General features: G+C 45.7%; 2 protein-coding genes across 2 annotated transcripts in view; one reads left to right on the forward strand and one right to left on the reverse strand.

Moving 5' to 3' along the window:
* Positions 1–16,652, reverse strand: part of LOC147526264 (E3 ubiquitin-protein ligase TRIM11-like) — a 346,932-nt gene that overhangs the window by 120,701 nt on the left and 209,579 nt on the right. The gene's annotated exons all lie outside the window — the stretch shown is intronic.
* On the forward strand, positions 7,043–9,042 carry LOC147526266 (uncharacterized). The gene is given in 2 exon segments (XM_086630280.1): positions 7,043–7,982; positions 7,985–9,042. Coding segments are annotated over 2 exon segments (1,998 nt in total).

Raw genomic sequence — 16,652 nt, forward strand, 5'->3', positions numbered from 1 at the left:
TTTCAGTCAATCCTCATCTATATACTGGGCATGACATTGCGTGATATGGAATACTTCATTGGCCAATTTGACCCTCAATCTTAAGTCTAAATTCAAATAATAAGGGGAGTTGTGCTCCCCCCCCAGCCTGTTGTGCTCCTGCACCCTGGCAAGAACACAGCAAGCTGAAAAGTCCTTGAGGTCTCAGTGCCAACTATAAACATCAGTGTGCTATCAACATTCTTCTCAGAGCAAAACCAAAACACAGAACTCTTCTAGCTGCTAAAAAGAAGAACTAACTGTCTCAGCTGAAACCAGGACAACAACTCACATGGCTGGAGAATCATGATGGATGGCTATAGGCTGTTTTGTAAAGACAGATAGGGAAGAAGAGGTGGAGTCATGCTCTATGTTAAGGAGAACCTTGAATGTATAGAAGTCAACTATGGCAATTGTGGAAGTCCTATCAAATGCCTCTGGGTCAAGATCAGAGAGGTCATCTCCAAGGGGTGTTGTGGGTTAGGCCGCTCTGGCAACCAAACCACCCCCCACGACTGTTGACTCACCCTCCCCCAGCCCCAGAGATGAGGAAGAGAATTAAAGGATAAATGGGATACCCGTGGGTTGAGATAAGAACAATTTAATACAGATGATTTAATACACAGTGTAGATGCTCACCACCCCCTCGTATGCGAAGCCCGTCTCGTCCCAAAGCTGCAATCCTGGATGAACACGAGGCCCCAAAATAGAGGGGCAGAGAGAGAGGTAGTACTCCAAGAATGGGAATACTGGGAGAGAGAGGGAAAAAAAAAGGCAATAGAGCAAAAGCGCAGCAAGCACAAAAGAGCAGAAGCGGCGAAAGAGCCAAAGCGCAAAAGCCCTTCTGTCCGTCTGACCCTCACTTTTATACTGGGCATGACGCTGCATAATATGGAATACTAATTGGCCAGTTTGGCCCTCAATCTTAAGTTCCACCACAAATCACAAGGGGAATCGTGGCCCCCTTGTCCCGCCATGCTTCTGCACTCCGGCACACTGAAAAGTTCTTGGAGTCTCACGTCCAACCACAAACATCAACTTGCTATCAGCATTCTTCTCAGAGCGAGCCTCTGACTAAAACCAAAACACGGAGCTCTTCTAGCTGCTAAAAAGAAGAGCTAACTCTGTCCCAGCTAAAACCAGGACAGGGGGATCTTAAAGTAGGCATCTGCTACAGACCTCCAAACCAAGATGATAAGGCCAACAAAGCAATATTTGGGTCACTTAAGCAAGCTTTTGGTCAACAGAACCTGGTTCTTATGAGTGACTTCAGCTACCCAGACATTTGTTGGAAGAACAATACAGCAGCTCACGCCATCCATAAAGTTCCTGGAATGTGTAGAGGACTGCTTCCTCATACAAACATTAGATGTGCCAACCAGGAATGAGGCACTGCTGGACTTGCTACTCACAAACCAAGAAAACCTGTTTTGTAATACCTCAGTTAGTGATAGTCTTGGCTGCAATGATCACAATATTGTGGAGTTTGGGATCCTGGTGAGCACGCTGATGGTTAGTATTAAGACAAAGATTTTAGATTTTAGAAGAGCAAACTTCAGCTCCCTCAGAGCTCAATTGGGAGGGATTCTGTGGGAAGCTTCCATGGAGGATAAAGGAGCTAGCGAGTGCTGAGAATTTTTCAAGAACTCTCTCCTGGAAGCACAAAAACAGTTCATACCCTTTAATGGTAAGGGAAGTAGGTAGAGCAAGAGACTCCCTTGGCTTAACTGCAAGCTTCTGAGTCTGCTCAAAACCAAGAGGGAAGCGTACCAAAGACGGAAAAGCAGACAAATACCTGTTGAGAACTACAAGGGCATTGCCAGGGTGTGCAGAGATGCAGTTAGAAAAGCAAAAGCTCAGCTCAAATTGAAATTGGCCAGAGATGTCAAGAACTACAAGAGAAGGATCTTCAGATACGTAAACAACAAGCAGAAACAGAAGTAAAATATTGGCCCACTGTTAAACAGGAGAGATGAATTAGTCACCAACAATGCTGAAAAGGCAAAGGTCCTCAACACTTTATTCACCTTCATCTTTACCAGCACTGTTGGGCCCCAGGCCTTAATAACAAAAATTCAGGTTGATGTAAACACAGACCCACTGTCAGTGAAGGAAGAGTTGGTATGTAAAATATTACAGGAGCTTGATCCCTACAAATCAATGGGCCCTGACAATATTCACTTGAGAGTGTTAAGAGAGCTGGCTGACATAGTTGTGAGGTCGCTCTCCATAATCTTTGAGAAGTTGTGGAGATTGGGAGACATCCCAGAAGACTGGAAGAAGGCTAATGTCACCCTCATCTATAAGAAAGGCTTAAAGGAGGATCCAGGAAAAAACATGCCCATCAGTCTTACTTCAGTTCCTGGGAAAGTTATGGAATAAATCTTCCTGGGGGCTATCACAAGTCAAATGAAGCACATGATTGGGAAAAGGCAACACCAATTCACCAAGGGCAAATCATGCTTGACAAACCTGATCGTCTTCTATAACCAACTCAAGCACAAAAGGGGAGCATACAGAGGGTGGAAGCAAGGACAAGTAGCCTGAGAGGAACACAGAGAAATTGTCCGAGCAACCAGGGATCAGGTTAGGAAAGCTAAAGCCCTGACAGAATTAAATCTGGCCAGGGACATCAAGGGTAACAAGAAAAGTTTCTACAGGTATGTCAGTGATAAAAGGAGGACTAGGGAAAATGTGAGCCGTCTCCAGAAGGAAACAGGAGACCTTGTTACCCAGGATATGGAGAAGGCTGAGGTACTCAACGACTTTTTTGCCTCATTCTTCACTGGCAAGTTCTCTAGCTGCACTGCCTGTCACAGAAGGCAAAGGCAGGGACTGGGAGAATGAAGAGCCGCCCACTGTAGAAGAAGATCAGGTTCGAGACCATCTAAGGAACCTGAAGGCGCACAAGTCCATGGGACCTGATGAGATGCTGTCCTGGGTTTGGCTGGGATAGAGTTAACTTTTCACCGGAAAACTGGAAGGGAGCATAGCATGGGCAGCTGACACAAATTAGTCAGGGGTCTATTTGATAGCATATGATGTCATTCCCAGAGTATATATTGGAGAAGCTAGATGAGGGAGGGACTTTTCGCATCTTCAAGGATCAGGAGCAGGCTGGGCTTCTGGGTTCTGTGTGGTGAGCATTTGTATCACTCATTTTCTATTGCTCTTTTCATTAATATTATTGTTATTACTATCTTATTTTTTGTACCGTCCTATTAAACTGTCCTTATCCCAACCCACAAGTTTTACCCACTTTCTTCTGATTTTCTCCTCCCATCCATAGATCAAGACCATCTAAAGAACCTGAAGGTGGACAAGTCCATGGGACCTGATGACGTGCATCCATGGGTCCTGAGGGAACTAGCAGATAAAGTTGCTAAGCCACTACTCATCATATTTCAGAAGTCGTCGCAGTCTGGTGAAGTTCCCACTGACTGGAAAAGGGGAAACAAAGCTCCCATCATTAAAAAGGGAAAAAAAGAAGACCCAGGGAACTACAGGCCAGTCAGTCTCACCTCTGTGCCTAGCAAGATCATGGAGCAGATCTTCCTGGCGACTATGCTAAGGCACATAGAAAACAAGGAGGTGATTGGTGACAGCCAACATGGCTTCACTAAGGGCAAATCCTGCCTGACTATTTTGGTGGCCTTCTATGATGGGGTTACAGCATTGATGGATAAAAGAAGAGCAACTGACATGGTCTACCTGGACTTATCAAAAGCATTTGATACTGTCCCACACGACATCCTTGTCTCTAAACTGGAAAGACATGGTTTTGATGGATGGACCACTCGGTGAATAAGGAATTGGCTGGATGATCACACTCATAAAAGATTTCATAGACTTCTAGGTTGAAATAGACCTTAGAGATCATCCAGTCCAACCGTCCCTAATCTCCCCTTAAACCATATCCCTAAGTAGTTCATCCACCCTATTCTTAAACACATCCAGGGATGGGGACTCAACCACCTCCCTGGGCAGCCTATTTCAGTGGCTGACAACCCTTTCAGAGAAGAAATACTTGCTAACATCTGTCGCAACAGGAAGGCTTCAGGCAGCTCCAAGCAGACCAATGTTCTAATGTGAAGGCTTCAGGCTCTACTCTAAAGCAAGCCCACACTCATCCAAGGCTCAGAAGGAAATGCCTCCTCCTTAAGAGTAAACGCCCCGCCTTAAATAGTCAGGAGTCATGTGGTTTACTAGATGGGTCAAAGCTATTGGTCACTTGACCATCCATCTCCCAGAGTGATTGGCTGAATGCTACAGCACCTGTTTCAAGGCAACTTTCCCAGTGTAACGAGCCACAGGTGTTTCTTAGTTAGCCTGCATAGGGAAAGAACTTTCACAGGATGCTGCAGCAGCCAAAAGACTTCCCCACAATTCCCCCTTTTTGTTTTAAGATTAATTTAAATTGGGCAGGGAGATTTTCCAGCAATACCATGGGAGATACATCTAGCAAACCAGTTATACATTCAGTTATTAATTCTAACATTCTGACTCCGACAGAGACTTGAAATTTAGTCTCTGCTCGTAGAAGGAACAAGTTGATGGACAACATCATTATTTCCATTAGAAGGGTCATTTGATTGATGATCTGCGTTCTGGCCATCGTACAGACGTTGCCTGTTCTGTTTCTGATGTTGCAGGTCAGGGCGGACGCATCTTGCAGGTAGCCATCGTATCCCAGTATCTGTGGAAACGCAAGCATACCCATGACCCCAAGCAATAAGCTCATATGGGCCTTCCCACATCTTAGTGAGTAGGTCCCATACCCAGACTTTCGCTCAGGGCAGGTGCGTCTCACCTGAAGACTGTAATGAAAGGAAGTGATTCAAAATAACAGGATTATTTGAATTTGATGGCACCGTAAGATGATTAATTGTATATAACGCTTTTTCTAGGCGACTCTGTGGGGTTTCTCCATGCATTCCCCCTTTTTGTTTTTCTAAAACACGCTTCAAAGTGCCATGAGCGCGTTCAACAATGGCTTTGCCAGTAGGAGAATGCGGAATACACAAAGTATGATCTACACCCCATAGTTATAAAAACTGCTGTGTCTTCTGAGAGACATAGGCTGGGCCATTATCGGTTTTTATAGAAAAAGGCATGCCCAAGACCGCAAAAGCGAGTTTCCAATGGGCAATGACATCACGACTTTTCTCCCCAGTATGAGCAGTTGCCCACATAGTTGAGGAGAAAGTGTCAATAGACACATGCACATACTTAAACCTGCCAAATTCAGGAACATGCGTTACATCCGTCTGCCAAAGCTGCAGGGCCTTTAGGCCTCTGGGGTTTACCCCCGATGGCAGAGGTGCAGCAAGTCCATGACAGTCAGCGCAAGCGCTGACAATGTCCCGAGCCTCAGTGGGCGTTAAGTGGAACTGTTTCTGCAGGGTATGTGCACTTTGATGGAAGAAATTATGCGATGCCTTGGCTTGTGCGATCTTATCGGGCTGAGGTGCTACCCAAGCAGGGTTAGCTAGCATGTCAGCCCTGGCATTGCCTTCTGTTATAAAACCTGGCAAATTAGTATGACTATGGATATGCAGGATGTAATATGGGTGAACTCAAGCTTGAATTGCACATCATAAAGTTTTTATTAGAGAAAACAGAGCCGCATTATTTACTTCTTTCAGAAGTGAACAATCTAAGTGTTGTGTTATATCTGCCACATAAGCAGAATCGGTGACTAAATTCAAAGGTATCTGCAAGAACCATTGAAAGGCCATGGCAACAGCCCTTAGTTCAACCAACTGGGCTGAGCCTGACTCATGGCCTTCCAGCACCTGCCACTCAGATTCCTCCTTCCAGGTAACAATAGCTTTCCCAGTTTTCCCAGACCTATCGGTGAAGACGGTGGGTCCTTGTACTGGCACTCAGCTATTTTTTAGTCACAAGGTAAAGCTCATCGATCTTGCCATTTGCAGCAATTTATGGCTAGGCAGATGATAAGCAATTTGTCCTGAGAAATTTTCCAGCGCACTTTGGAGAGGAGCACTGTTAGTAAGGCTCCACTCAAAGTGTTCCTGCTGTACTGTCAGAACAATTGTTGCAGGATCTGCTGCCATCAATTGTAAACAGCGCTGATGGCATTTGATTATCAGACAAGCAATTAATTCAAATAACATAGATGCTGTCTTTTTTGGTTGGTGCGGCAAAAAGACCCATTCTAGAATATGCAAGGGGTCAGACCACTGTTTGTTCCACTGGCCAATGATACCTGTAGGATGAAAGTCTGGAGTGGTAATAAAAACAGTAATATCAATGGAGGGATCCACTTGGTAAACCTGACAGGCAAAAATGTGGGAACTACGGCTGGTCCGCGGATCCCAGGACAGAAGATGAAGAAACTGGCCTTGGAGAAATTGCTGTGTACCCCTGCAGATCTGAAAACTCCCTGAACAGAAGTGGAAAACAACTTGCAGGTGCCTGGGAGAGCCAGGGAGCCGTAAGATAAAGAGGAACTGTATGATAAGAGACTGGACTGTGGTTTTGCACTAATTGTGTGATGTAATGAATTTGGCTTAAGTTATGTAGAGTGCGTGATCACCAATCATGTATTAGGCTAAGGCGCGTGAACAGCTGTAGTTAACCAACCACCTAATTGCTTATGTCGCGTGCACTGCTAGAATTAGTATAAAGGCGTGCTGGAACTTGCAAGGGGGGATTAATTAATTATATAATAAATCAATACTGCTTGAACCTGTGTATGTCGTGTCCGTCTCAACAGCGACATACAGCAACATCTGGTGACCCCGACGTGATTCACCAGGACACGAACTTTTGGACCGCAGGGCGAAGTGCGGTGGAGACGGAGCCCAGTGTAGCTTGAGAGCGGCGGGGAAGCTGCGAATTGATCCGGATCGACTTAGACTTTGACACCTGGGACAGGTGAGCCGCTGGGAACGGGATAATGGGAAATAGCCTCACAAAGGAGGAGGAAGCTGTCCATTCTTTGTGGACATTAATATTGAAAAGAAAAGGACTGAAAGTATCTAATAATAACATCCAAAAAATGTTGTTGTGGGTGCAGCGACAAGGGCTTGAAGCGAACTCTGCCATAGCATTCAGTGTGCCTGTTTGGCAAGCCCTGGGGAAGAAATTATTTGATGCTGCTATCAGTGGGGAAAAAGAAGCTGTGGACTTACTGACAACGTGGCGATCGTTTTTAGAGGCCTTGAAAGACTTAAAGTCTGAGCACGATAAAGCAGAGGATAAGACGGACTCTGTTCCGATAACCTCTTCTGCAGTAAGTGAGGTTGTGGGAGAGACTTCTAAAGCGAATGACAGCTCAGCTGGGAGGTTACCGCCTGTGCCTAAGCCGAGAAAAAGGTTGCTGAAATCTGCTCGTTTAGTGGAGCCGGACTCCCTGGGAGCGTATGTATCCCCCGCAGAACAGCTAAAGGCGGCGGAAAAATCGTCAGGAATGTATGTATCTCCTGCAGCACAGCTAAAAGCGGCGGAAAAATTTACTCCCTATAAGTTGCCTTGGCAGCAGTTGCAAGAGGCAAAAGAAAAGTACGCAAAACCTAATATCGAAACATGCTCTCTCCCTTCTTCTCCACTGAATTCCTCTGATATTAAGGCGACAGAGGACGAACAAATACAGGATCAGGTATATCCCCCTTTACCGGAGAGTGACGAGGAGGAGGATTCCGTAACAGATTTTGCTGAGATGCCCTCTGTTTCTGCAAAGGGGGTGGGAAAACAGGGGGGTCTACCGTATCGGCCTCCCTTACCGCAGTCGTGGGTGTTGCCACCTGCTACAGTGACGGTTCAGCTGCGTAATGCAGTACAATTTTGGGACGCGGTTAGGAAAAAGGCAATGGAGGTCGGGGACTGGGACTTGACCGAAACACTGGGGACACCGGTCAATAAAGATCTGTCTGTGATGGAAGTGGGGGGAGGGCCTAGTGCATTCCCTGTGGAGCTAGCCCTCCCGGGCTCTAATCAGCCAATCAACATGTGGGGTGGTCATGGAAAGTTATACAGCATATGCAGAAGGCAGTAGCTCAGTATGGACCGAATTCCCCAGCAGTGACACAATTGTTGCGATTATTGAGTTTAGAGGTATTGGTGCCGTATGATTTTCAACATTTGGCTCAAATTATGTTTCAGCCAGTACAGCACTCGGTTTTTATGAATGTTTGGAGACAACAGGCTGATCATCAGGCATTGCAAAATATGCAATTGCCCCAAGGTGACCCTTGTCACGCTGTAGGTACTGATGTGTTGATGGGAACGGGTCAGATATTTAGTAATCCGGCAATTCAAGCACAGTGGCATCCCCAAATTCTTGTGCAAATTAAGCAAATAGGGATGCAAGCTTTGATGCGCACGGCAGAAATGGCGGAGCCTAAGGCAAGGTATTCAACAATTAAACAAGGGGTCAGGGAACCTTTCTTACAATTTGTGGAAAAACTGCAAGGGGCTATAGAAAAACAAGTATTTGACAACAGTTTGCGAGCCCTGTTAACAAAGCAGTTGGCGAGAGATAACGCCAACCCTGACTGTCAGAGAGTTATCGAGACATTGCCGGGGGACCCCTCCTTAGAGGAAATGGTTACTGCGTGTGCTAAAGTCGGGTCTGTAGAGCATAAAATGACTGCACTGGCCACTGCCCTAGCTGCCTTGCGTGTTAAGGAGCAGAAGTGTTATAGATGTGGAAACCTGGGACATATAAAATCAGAGTGCCCAGGACTGAAAGGCCAAAGGCTGACAATAAATGCCGAAAAAGTTAATGGCTCAGTGCCAGTTACTTGCCATAAATGTGGAAAAATAGGTCATTTTGCTAAACAATGTCGATCAAAGTTTTATGCTACCGGTCAGCCAATTCCGGGAAACGGCAAAAAGAGCGCGAGGGGGCGCGCGCAGACACAAATGCCCTACAGTCCTGGCAACCCTTTTGCGGGAGCAATGCAGCATCCACAGACCAATCCGCAAACTTATGCGACAAACTATCAGGAAAGACAGTCGGAGCTGCCGGGATGGATGTATCCATCGCCAACACGGTAACAATAAATAATTGTCAAATTCACAAAGTGCCTTTGGATGCATGGGGACCAATCGGTAAAGGACTTAGTGCTTTGTTAATAGGATGATCAAGTGGCACCTTGCAAGGGTTGATAGTGCATGTAGGAGTGATTGATGCTGATTATACAGGACAGATCTGTGCTATGGTATCTACTGCGACACCACCAGTAACTATTGTAAAAGGGACTCGAATTGCTCAACTTGTGCCCTTTGTGAGTTGTGTTCCTAAAACAGAGCAAACTGTTCGTGGCAACAACGGATTTGGATCTACGGGGAAACCATCTGGTTTTTGGTCCCAGACTGTCACCGACAAGAGACCACAAATGACGTGCACACTTACAATGGATCATGCAACCCCATCGCAGACAAGACTAACGGGTTTGTTGGACACAGGAGCTGATGTTACTATCATTGCACAGCGTGATTGGCCTTCCACCTGGCCTCTAGTGTCAAATAATGCGGGAGTAGTGGGTCTTGGGGGGGTTGCTAACAGTTTTATGGCCGCCAAGCCTGTCCTTATTAGTAACCCTGAGGGACAGAAGGCCACTATTAGACCATATGTGACCGCAGCACCCTTAAATTTGTGGGGGAGGGACTGCCTTGGACAATGGGGCGTAAGAATTACAACGGATTTTTAGCAGGGGTCACTGTGCTGCAGGGCGTGACACAGCCCACACTGGCATTAACATGGTTAACAGAAAAGCCTGTTTGGGTGGACCAGTGGCCCCTCAATCAAGAAAAACTCACAGCCCTGCACCTTCTGGTTAAAGAGCAATTGGCGGCAGGACATATAGAAGCCTCTCACAGCCCCTGGAACACACCTGTGTTCGTGATAAAAAAGAAATCAGGAAAATGGCGTTTATTGCATGATTTAAGAAAAATCAATGAGGTGATGGCAACAATGGGGGCCTTGCAACCAGGGTTGCCCTCACCAACTATGATTCCAATGCAATGGGAAATTGTAATATTGGATTTAAAGGATTGGGTTTTTACTATTCCTCTTGCTAACCAGGACATGGAGAAATTTGCATTCACAGTGCCTTCAGTGAATAACAGTGAACCAGCCAAAAGGTATCATTGGAAAGTTTTACCACAAGGTATGAAAAATTCACCCACTATTTGTCAGTGGTTCGTGGCAAAAGCCTTAAGCCCTATTCGAGCTGCATTTCCATCAGGGTATTGTTATCATTATATGGATGACATCTTACTAGCCGCACCTTCGCAGGTAATGCTGGCTGAAATGGAGGCTGAAGCACGAAAGTCATTACAATACCATGGATTGGTGATTGCCCCAGAAAAAGTGCAACGCCAGCAGCCATGGTTGTACCTGGGTATAAAGGTGTTAGATCAAACGGTAATGCCACAACCAATTCAGTTACAAATAAAGGTAAAAACCCTGAATGATGTACAAAAACTAGCAGGGATGATTAATTGGGTCCGACCTTATTTGGGGTTGACGTCTTCCAAATTACAACCGCTCTTGGAGTTGTTAAAAGGGGACTCGGACATTTCTGCACCACGAGTTCTAACTCCAGAAGCAAAACAGGTGATTGAAGAGGTAGAACAGGCAGTCATGCAGAAACATGTATGGAGAATCGATCTAACTGTATCAGTGCAAGTGTTTGTTTTGATAGATGATCTGATACCTTTTGCAATGCTTGCACAGTGGAATTCTGATTGGCAAGATCCTTTAAACTTTAAAAGAAAATAAAACTTATGAGGAGCGGCTGAGGGAGTTGGGGCTGTTTAGCCTGGAGAAGAGGAGGCTGAGGGGAGACCTGATTACGGCCTATAAATACTTGAGAAAAGATGGTGGGGAGTTAGGGGAAGGGCTCTTTACATTAGTGATGGGTGATAGAACAAGAGGAAATGGGCATAAGCTTAGTCAGGGGAGATTCAGGTTGGATGTTAGGAAGTATTTCTTCTCTGAAAGGGTTGTCAGCCACTGGAATAAGCTGCCCAGGGAGGTGGTTGAGTCCCCATCCCTGGATGTGTTTAAGAATAGGGTGGATGAGCTACTTGAGGATATGGTTTAATGGGGATTAGGGATGGTTGGACTCGATGATCTCTAAGGTCTTTTCCAACCTAGAAATCTATGAATCTATGAATCTTTGCATGTTTTGGAATGGGCTTTTTTGCCTTTTAAAACTAAAAAAACTGCTCCTGGACTTTTTGAACTTTTAGCTCAAATTATTATGAAAACTAGAGCTCGCTGTGTGGAATTGTTGGCAAGAGATCCTGAGAACATTGTGATACCAGTAAAAAGCGAATATTTTGAATGGTGCCTTGCCAACAGTTCAGCACTTCAAGCAGCAATGACAAATTATACAGGTCAAATTAGTTATCACCTGCCCTCGCATCCATTAATAAAAATGGGTGGCCAGATTCGATTTGCACAAAAACAATTAAGTCAATCTGACCCTGTGCCTGGTCCCACAGTGTTCACTGACGGTTCAGGAAAAACGGGGAAGGCTGCTATTGCCTGGTATGATGGACATCAATGGCAGAACAGAGTGGAACACCAGGAAGGCTCTCCTCAGATTGTTGAATTGAGGGCCATGACTATGGTATTTCAGCAATTTTCTTGTCCTGTTAATGTTGTTACTGATTCGGCCTATGTGGCTGGGTTAGTGCAACGGTTAGACAAGGCTGTCCTTAGCCATGTTACTCAAGAAAAACTTTTTGGAATTTTAAAACTATTATGGACTGAAATTCAAAAGCAACATTCTCCTTATTATGTATTACATATTAAGAGTCATACGAACCTCCCTGGTTTTTTGGTGGAAGGAAATGCAAGAGCAGATGCACTAGTATCAGGCGTAGCAATGGGACCTACTCCAAACATTAAACAACAAGCTATTGCTTCTCATCAATTTTTTCATCAGGGTTATCAAGCCCTGAGACGACAATTTCGCTTGTCCAATGCTGAGGCTCGTGCTATTGTTGCTGCATGCCCTGACTGTCAAGACCAACATGTCCCTCACTACTATGGGACCAACCCTAGAGGGTTACAGGCCCTCCAGATCTGGCAAACAGATGTTACTCATGTTGTTGAATTTGGCAGATTAAAATTTGTCCATGTATCTATTGACACGTTTTCTTCGGTCATCATTGCTACTGCTCATGCGGGAGAAACTGCCAAAGATGTCATTCGCCATTGGCAGCGGGCTTTTTCTACCGCTGGAGTCCCGCATCAGATAAAAACGGATAATGGTCCAGCTTATGTATCTCAAAAGGTTAATTCATTTTTACAGCTGTGGGGTGTAACTCATGTTACTGGTATCCCTCATTCTCCCACTGGACAAGGTATTGTCGAACGTGCTCATGGCACATTAAAACGGCTTCTGCAAAAACAAAAAGGGGGAATGGCAGGGGAGCCTCCAGAGGCTCGACTGAACAAAGCTATGTATGTCCTGAATTTTTTACAGGTCTCTGATGATTCTCAGGAACCCCCAATAATACGTCACTTTGGCTCACTAACCACCACCTGTGGGATGTCTGCAGGAGCCAAAGTTAGGGTTCGGGATCTACAGACAGGTCAGTGGTCTGATCCCTGTGATCTGATAACTTGGGGTCGAGGGTATGCTTGTGTCTCGACAGATGGTGGTCCCCGGTGGGTTCCTGCTCGTTGTGTCCGGCCTGTGGTGGAAAGCTGATCTCGTTGAAGGATGGACTTTGGCTGAGTAAGCAAGCCAATGCTACGTCAATAGTATTGAGTGATTTATTAACTGATGCTGATAGTGTTAGGCATGCTACACTGCAAAATAGAGCTGCAATTGTTTGTCTTTTATTGTTAGTGCAAGAAGATAGATGTGAAGATTTTGAGGGAAGTGGTTTTGTATGGGACTGGCTGAATAAATTGTTCAGAGGATGGGGATTGCCCAGCTGGTTGTTATCATCACTAAAAACAAGGTTGCTGATTCTGATCATTGTTGTAGTTGTGTTATTAATATTGCCCTGTCTGGACAGTTTGCTGCAAAGGGCCCTGCAGTAAGCTGTCAGAGCAATTTCTTTTAGCACAAATACAAAAAGGGGGAATTGTGGGAACTACGGCTGGTCCGCAGATCCCAGGACAGAAGATGAAGAAACTGGCCTTCGAGAAATTGCTGTGTACCCCTGCAGATCTGAAAACTCCCTGAACAGAAGTGGAAAACAACTTGCAGGTGCCTGGGAGAGCCAGGGAGCCGTAAGATAAAGAGGAACTGTATGATAAGAGACTGGACTGTGGTTTTGCACTAATTGTGTGATGTAATGAATTTGGCTTAAGTTATGTAGAGTGCATGATCACCAATCATGTATTAGGTTAAGGCACGTGAACAGCTGTAGTTAACCAACCACCTAATTGCTTATGTCGCGTGCACTGCTAGAATTAGTATAAAGGCATGCTGGAACTTGCAAGGGGGGATTAATTAATTATATAATAAATCAATACTGCTTGAACCTGTGTATGTCGTGTCCGTCTCAACAGCGACATACAGCAACACAAAAATGGCCTGTTCAACCTCCTCTAGTGCTCATCATGCTTCAGGAGTCAATTGTCAAGGTGAATTCAACTCGGGGTCCCCCTTTAAAATAATAAAGGGCAGCGCAAGTTGGGCCATGGTTAGCCCTAGACAGGGACATAACCAATTGATGATACCCAGCAATTTCTGAGCATCGTTCAAGGTCTTAATAGAACTCAAGAATTGCACCTCTTGGTGTTGTATAGTTTGGTCCAGAATTTTGACTCCTAAATATTTCCATGGAGGATGCTTTTGAACTTTCTCCAAAGCCAGTTGCAATCCATAAGAATACAGAGCAGCGAGCAGCCAAGGCTGTATTCCTCAGCAGCTCGTCCTGGGTGGATGCTGCCACCAGGATATCATCCATGTAACAGTAGCAGTACGCTTCAGGAAACTGCTCACAGATTCCAGACAAAGCTTGAGCAACGTACCATTGACAGATAGTCGGGCTGTTCTTCATGCCCTGAGGTAGGACCTTCCATTGATATCTCTTTGCAGGTTCAGTGTTGTTAACTGCAGGTACAGTAAAGGCGAACTTTGGTTTGTAATCAGGATGTAAAGGGATCATGAAAAAACAGTCCTTCAAATCAATGATCAAGATTTCCCACCCTGCTGGAATCATGGTGGGTGAGGGCATACCAGGCTGCAATGCCCCGATGCTTTCCATCACTGCATTGATTTTTCAGAGATCTTGCAGCAATCTCCATTTTCCTGATTTCTTCTTAATTACAAAGACAGGAGTATTCCAGGGACTAGCAGAAGGTTCAAGGTGTCCCTGTTGTAATTGTTCCTTAACTAGGTGATGAAGGGCAACTAATTTTTCTTTTGGTAGGGGCCACTGGGGTTGCCAGATGGATTTGCTTACTAGCCACCGCAAAGGCAACGTAGGATACTGTGCGCCCTTCAGTACAGTGGCCCCCATCAAAAATTTGTCCCGATTTGTACTCCCCAGGCTGCCAAGACATCCTGCCCCCAGAGGTTAAGCGGAGCTGTAGTGACATAGGGTCAAACCATAGCTGTTTGACCCTCTGCATTCTTTACCACCACAGATCATTTGCTTAGATAACTCTGTGCGGTTCCTCCCAGTCCTGCGATGGCTGACCCCACAGGGGCTAAAGGCCACATTGGAGACCATGCAGAGAAGATGATTGTCACATCAGCACCCGTGTCAATCAAACCTCAGAGCCAAATCCTGGACGGCTGGGCATTTGGAAATATTAAGGTGCAGGTCATCTGTGGCTTTTGGCTGGAGATATCCGCAGTCCAATAAACTTGCCGAAGTCCTGTGGAACCAAAGCCACCACCTTCACAACTTCATCGTTTTGCCTTAGGAACACATGACTTAAAGGGTACGAGTTGAGCAATCAAAGTTTTTTCTGATATTGTGATGGGGGGGTGGGGGCATGGAAACCATAGCACAAATTTGTCCTGTGAAGTCAGCGTCAATAATTCCTAGGTGCACAAAGATTCCTTGAATGGTGGTACTAGATCTTCCCACCAACAATGCACTCAGCCCATGTCCTAGAGGTCCAAATGCATCCAAGGGAACCTTATAGACACAACAGGATTCTAAGATGACTGTTGTTGCAGTGCACACATCCACCCCGGCTGATACCTTTGTGCTGGCTGTAAGCTGGCTGAGTAGGCCTGGGTTGGTACCATGCCCTGGGGAAACATTTCTGTCTGAGCACACATCCCCATTGCGCTCCTGGGGAAGTTTCCCGAACATGTCAGGGGTCGGCCATTGGCATGGTACAAGGATTCACAGTATCTTGCAGAATGGCCTGGCTTACCGCATCTTATACAGCGAGCAGGTCTCCTGTTATCCTTGCTTCTTCTTTTTGTCTCATCTGCCTTTGTCTATTGTCCCTCTTAGGTTGTCTTTTCCATTCCGGATCAGAGTTTTTGGGTTGAATAGGCTGTAGAATTGTAGCCAGAACAGGCTTATAACTTTTGGATTCCAGCTTGGAACACGCTTCAACCATTTCTGTTAGCGTAGGTTCCCCCGGCATGGAATTTATGATTTTTCTACATTTTTCATTGGCATTATCTTTTGCCAGCTGCTTGCGTAATAGCTGTCTCAAGTTTTCATCTTCGACCTGTTTTTCAAGGGCTGCAGCAATTTCCTCTACGAAGGACAAAAAATGTTCTTTCTGCCCCTGATATATCTTCACATATCGTGTTTTGGGGCAGCCATATCTATGACTTTTAATAGAGCTCCCATGCCTATCTTTTGGGCTTGCTCAGGAACTTGAGGATACCATGTAGCTTGGAAATCGGGGTCGGCAAAAGCATTGGCTCCCAGAAGAGCATCTGCTGGAGCTCCGTATCTGGAGTCAGTTGGAGGTAACTGCCACAGCCAGCCCAGGTTGTCCTGGCACAGATTCAGCAGCAGTAACCTGCTGCAACATCTCCATCAATGCTGTTAGTTGTTGCGACATTCCTTGCAATACTACCATAACCTGGTGTATTATGAAATGCGTTGTTCGGGGTTGCTCCATTTGTGCCCGTGGCAGATAGCTGGGCACTATGGGTGATACCGCAGGACATGAAGTTGCGGAAAACCAGGGTGCCATGCCTAAGAACGGTCCTTGTGGTGCCTGGCCTGGTTGAGGGGCAAATGGCGGAGCAGTAGGAAGAACAGGTTCTGCTGTATTGGCCAAAGTAACCGGCTGAGATGCAGAGGAGGAAGGGGGGGCTGTTGGGGCAAAGGGTGGTAGACACTCCGATGCTTTGTCTTGTCCGGAGGAGTATTCTGGCATCGTAAAATCACAAGAAAGAGAATACTTGGGTTGGACGTAATCTCACAGAGAGGGGTAAAGCTTCCATGCAGTCCCCACAACTTGGTCTGTATCTGAGGACAGCGGGGGCACAACTGGTGCACTGCCCGTGCTGTCAAGGGTCAGCCCCCCTTCAGATAACTCATCATCCCCTTCAGAAACTTCACTTGCAGATTCATCAGAATCTGGCAATTCTTTTTCCTTTCTTTCTACTGTCCATCTCTGCATTACATCATATACAGTCCCCCTAATACTTAATAAGCCAGTCAGGTTCTTTCATCCAAGCACTGTTTCATAAATAAACTTATCC

Source organism: Tauraco erythrolophus, chromosome W (assembly GCF_009769465.1).
Source record: "Tauraco erythrolophus isolate bTauEry1 chromosome W, bTauEry1.pri, whole genome shotgun sequence".
Classification (NCBI taxonomy): domain Eukaryota; kingdom Metazoa; phylum Chordata; class Aves; order Musophagiformes; family Musophagidae; genus Tauraco; species Tauraco erythrolophus.